Source organism: Teleopsis dalmanni, chromosome 2 (assembly GCF_002237135.1).
Source record: "Teleopsis dalmanni isolate 2A chromosome 2, ASM223713v2, whole genome shotgun sequence".
Taxonomy (NCBI): domain Eukaryota; kingdom Metazoa; phylum Arthropoda; class Insecta; order Diptera; family Diopsidae; genus Teleopsis; species Teleopsis dalmanni.
The window spans coordinates 67,162,727-67,168,236 of record NC_051847.1 but is presented as its reverse complement, the minus strand read 5'-3'; the positions used below and the strand labels follow the sequence as shown (position 1 = coordinate 67,168,236).

The window sequence follows — 5,510 nt, the reverse complement described above, 5'->3', positions numbered from 1 at the left end:
CTCCGAACCTTGAATTTGATTAGTCTTTATGTTAGAAAGTAATGCAAGAGATACAATATCTGGACCCGTACTAAAAAACCATTTTAAAATATCTCTAGTAAAAGATCATTTCGTATTGTTGTGGTAAAAGTAGTCTCTTATAATTAGTTTATAACATTGTTTTTTTGTTGTTATTCTTTTTTTGAATTACTTTTATAAATTAAAAAGCTTCTAAATATTTTTGAATTGTCTCTAAACAATTCGTTTATTTTTATTTTACATACACAGTTACAAATTACACATAGATTTTTTTGATTTTCTTTTTTATATTAAAATAAAAATATCTTCATGTAAATAAATAAAGCTGCTTTTATTATTCAGTTGTTATTATAATACAATTCACTAATAGAAAAGATACTGTTCTGTTGTGTTACTTAAGTTTTCAACAATATTTTTGCATCAAAGTTTTTACTTCAAAATATATATTTTAAATTTTGTTTCTTTACTAACATTGAAAATTTTAATTTTACTTATTTACTAAATTGCAAAATATTTCAAAATATTTAAAACTGAAGTAAGTTTCAAGCCAAAAATATATTTCATTCAAAATTGCATTTAACAAAAAAATAAATAAAAGTCACGTAACATTTTCATTTAAGTACTTTTTACATACAATCACTAACTTATTGACAATCATACCAAAAATATCAAACAAGGGAGGTCCTTCTAATTACATTTATAGTCATATTTAGTACTTAGGTCCAATTCATTGAAAATTATAGCATTTTGAGACATCAAACGATTTACATCTTGCTTCATTATAGTATTCGGTTTAATAGACTATATCTAATTTTTGTTTCTTGATTTCACCGAATTCTGCTCTCATTTTAAAATTTGTATTTTTAAAGTCCAAAAATAGAAAAAAAATTTTTTTTTTTGAATAATTTATATTTAAACACTAGTTAAGATTTCGAATAATGATTCGATTTAAGTTTAAAGGTTCTTATTATAAATTTTAAATTAAACTAACCCTTAGCATAGCCGTTAAGTACCAATTGCTTATTCGAAACTCCATTTGTTTGTTTTGATTTTTGAGCGGAGGCGCCATCATCTGTAAATCAAAAATATTAATTAAAAATTTTCATTTATTTCTGATTTAAAAAAAAATTAATTAATTAACCTAATAGCAATATATGTGCATTAAGAACATATATTTATTAGGAAAAAAACTAAGGAGCTCAAAATTCCTCTATGACATTTCTATCTATTGCGGCCCTATGCTCTTCCTTGGAGTTAAAGGATTTAATATATAATATATTTCTATCCTAAATGAAAATATAGTCTTATATGCAATTTGTTCCACATATATTCACTGGTTAAATTCCACAAATAATAACAATGCTACACTGAATACTTGTTTGATCACAGTCTATTTCAGCAAACATACCGCATTTTTTTATTTCTAATAATATTTATCTTAGAGAACATAAACCTGTCTAAGGGCTCAATAGCTTAAATTGTTTTCAAATAAGAGTAGTTCATACCATTCTTGAATTCTAGAAAAAAATTTGCCTTATGCTAACATTAACAAATTTACTATCAACAAATAATTACGTTTATAATAGATACGAATTATTCGAACAAGTATGCTATATTGAAGACTTGATTAAAGCGTTATTCCCAAGTAACCCAAGCACCGATTAGTAGATAATCCCACTGTCACATACTCTGGTCATATTGGTCACGGCTTTATTTTAAGTTTTGACTTAAACTCAAACAAAAATGAGCTGAAATAATATAACTGCAAATCTCCAGAAACAGAAGTAAAAAATTTTTAATTATTAATATTGAATATTTCCAATTTCCATTTAATAGTTTTACTAGAAATTAACTTTTTCCACAGATAAATATTTTGTTGTTAGTTAAAATTGTTTTTTTTTTAAACAATTGAAGCTTTAACCAACAAGACCATTCTTAAAGAGCGACGGGTTTAAAATACAAATAAAAACAAACCATTCCGATTGACCTTTTTTAACTTACTATATACTATGTCGATCTACATAGATCTTCCTATAAGATCTATGTAGAATCTTAAGATTCTTATGATAAGAATCTTACATGGTCTGATTTTTGTATATTGTAAAGAATATTACATGCAATCATATATGTTGCCGTTTCTGAAATCATACCTGTTAGACTATAACAATTAAGTAATATGACAAGAAAAGAATTTAAGATACAAATGGTCCTAAGAACGGCCGGGTCGACGTCAGGGAGCCATTCATCAATTGCTACGACCAATTCACCACACCCCAATGGGGCTACGCAATCGGCGCGATCTATAGCAACAACAAATGCGATTATATGGCCTGTGATATGTATTGTTGCTAGTGCACTCATCGCTTGGTCGTTAAGATAGATGCATGTTTCCCAGGTTTTAAGACCGGCATGGTTTACGTCTCAGACCCACTCGACCGAGTGCCGTTCACCAGCGAGTAACGACAACAACAACAATGTGTCCCAGACTTCAACGTGCCCACTTTTGGAACCTCGAATTTTCTTATGTTGTTGTTGTAACCCGCCGGGACCTGAAAGCAGATAACATGAAAGGATAACAAGACGAATACATGGGTAAAGGAGTGGTTAGGTGGGGTTGTGGTACAGGGAATGAAGGAAGGGAAAGAGGGGTATAATTTGAAACTAACCAGGATCCAGCCGAAGAAACCTAGCTACCTTAAGGGAACTAGTCCAAAGGTCAATTGGACTTAAATTAGTGTGTGCATTGGGGCAAGAAAACAGTTGGACGACGTCATGGGGCGTGGAGCTACAGTTTGGGCACACATTAGGAATGGACGCGTTAATACGTGACAAATAACTGTTAAGCACATGGCTATATTCTGATCTCAATTGAGATAGGACAGTTCTTGCCGCACTAGGAAGACTACGAATCTTCTTATAAAATCATTCAGTTTTTTTATGTGTTAGAATAATTCCTCACAACTTCGATAACTAAAACCAGTACACATTGAACAGCCAACAAAATTCAGACAAATATTGTATGACGTTTAAAGAAAAAGTTCCGCGATAGTTCACAATAGTTAAATAAATGAATACGAATATAGTATGACTAAATAATATTTAAATATAAAATTAAAAGTTTTATTCACCTTGTAAGGCATGACAAAATTTTTTCGTTTTACTCCAATCTTCCTTTAAGGATAAATTAAACATAGAATAATCTGGATCACCAGTAACCTCTTTGACTATATTCAAAAACTTTGGCATACAATTTTTAAATGCCTCACCAGAGAGAGACGAATACGTTTCCAAAAGTATCAAACCTTTGCAACTGCAATGAATAAAATTATAATTATAATATTTATGTTAGATTGACATAAAATAATAAATACCGTGGATGGCTGGGTTCCTTATATATATCCAATTGGAAATATTGATTATTAATAAGGAAACAACGACGCTTTTTGTAAATAGTAAAATGTGCATCATCACGTTGTGCCAATAAATTGATATAGTCACGATGCGTTAGTTGTGTTTTAACTTCTATGCGTGATTGACCATGCACATTGGGGCGGCGGATAGTATGTATATAGCTCCAGTGATTCTTTTGACCACGTTTACGAAGGCGTGCTTGTACTTTAGGTCCTGAGGATTGTAGATAGTGATGTACAACATCAAAGTCTTGAAACGGTGGAAATTCGGATTCTGGCGGTAGAATAGCAACTAAAATTTAAAAAATAAAATTTAGTATAAAATTATTAAAAATTTATTATTAAATTACCCAAAAATTTGAGTTTTCTTGAGGTAGCACGCAAACGATCACCAATATCGATTCCAACTTTTTGGCAAACAGATTCAATCATACGATTCATTTTTGTTTCAAAATCAGTTGAATTATCAATCACATCAAAGTAAGGATGTCCTACCCAAGCTGCAGCTGATTTATAATCCAATTCACGTGCCAAATCAACGCCTTCTGAACGGCACGAATGATCCTATTAAGTAGAGTAAATAAAATAAATGATTAATTAACTTTTACGGAAAGAAATATCATAACAATTTTTACAATAATGTAAGGATCGCATAGAATGGTTTTTACTAGCAGTACTTATAAGCTCTCAACTATATAAAGTATATATAAATAATTACCTGATAAAGCTCTTTTAATTTCTTTAATATAAGATATCGAATTAAAACAGAAAGAGTTTTAAAATTTCATATTATATTTTTAAGTTCTTATGATTTATTTAATTCAAAACTACTCATGAATTAAGCACTATATTGTATGAAAATATTAAAATGATTGATTGGGATAAAGTATTAGATATATCTTATAAGAGTTTTTATAACTTCACTAGGTGTAGGTATAATTAATTTAATGATACAACATTCTAACTAACTAACTAAGAACTAGTGATTGATATCCTCTATATTATGGAATGTAATCAAAAAGTCAGGAACATTTTTAAATTGCACGCCTGTAAAAAATATTTGCTTTATTGGAGCAAATATTTTTGTGTATTGGTTGCACTGCCAGTAATATTCATGTTAACCAACAGACAGTGACGGTGCTTACCTTGTGTTTGTCGAACGTATGAGCAAGATGTACATTTATGTGCATCTTTTACATTTATTTGTGAAAGTTTAAAGCTTTAACTATAACTAGAGAATTGCTATGGAGTAAATTAGTAATTAAACCCGAATGCATAAAGTAGGTCATAAAATTTATCACCAGATGCCAAAAAATGTTATAAATGCAATTAACAAGTGAGCAAAGAAAGTATATATAACACTTATATAGACGTCTTTCTTCGTATGCAGTGGAGACCAAGGCTTAAACGGTAAGCACTATGCAGATGTCTTCAAATATAGAAAAATGCACCCTATTATTCATTACTGGTCATATTAGTTTCGATCAAATCCGCAATGCGGTGGAATGGTTTTACACATCTTCAAAGGATGTCTAACTACTCCATAGACAAATACTTAATGACTGCCCGAAAATAACAGTCAGACAACTGAGGCTTACTTTGAAGCAATGGCCTGAATTTTGGCATATTGAATCAACTAAGTGAGTAATATTATGTTAAAATATATAAAATAAGATATGATAATTATGTTGATATTGTAAATAAAGAAGAACAAAAAGCTTTTAGGATCATTTTGAAGACATTAAAGATGTTTTCTGATTTGGGAGTTCTAACAAATCTATCAATTAAAAAACCTGGAAAAAATGAAACATACTTTCTAATATTTTTGATAGAAAATTAGATTTACAGATGTTGCTGCAGATCTAGCGATTATATTTCCAGCTCAAAAAGTACCCGGATTTTGTAAATAAAACGCACAAATTTAAAATTTTATTCTAAATTATGCTCCTTTTGAAGCGATACACATATGCCGACGCTTAACTCAATCTTCCATACACTTTTCGTAGGCCCGTGCAGGTATGGCTTTTAGTTCCTTCGGCGAATTCTCTTTTACCGATTCAATCGACTCAAAACGCTTACCAC

The 5,510-nt window shown here is 30.1% G+C and overlaps 1 protein-coding gene across 1 annotated transcript in view; it reads right to left on the bottom strand.

The window, feature by feature from the left end:
• Positions 1–567: 567 nt before the first annotated feature.
• LOC119681162 (TRPL translocation defect protein 14-like) overlaps positions 568–5,510 on the bottom strand; it is a gene marked incomplete at its 5' end in the record, with an annotated part of 5,860 nt that continues 917 nt past the window's right edge. Inside the window, 5 exon segments of the mRNA XM_038094271.1 lie at positions 568–855; positions 1,010–1,090; positions 3,147–3,328; positions 3,390–3,720; positions 3,779–3,992. Of these exon segments, the coding sequence (XP_037950199.1) occupies positions 812–855; positions 1,010–1,090; positions 3,147–3,328; positions 3,390–3,720; positions 3,779–3,992 (852 nt within the window).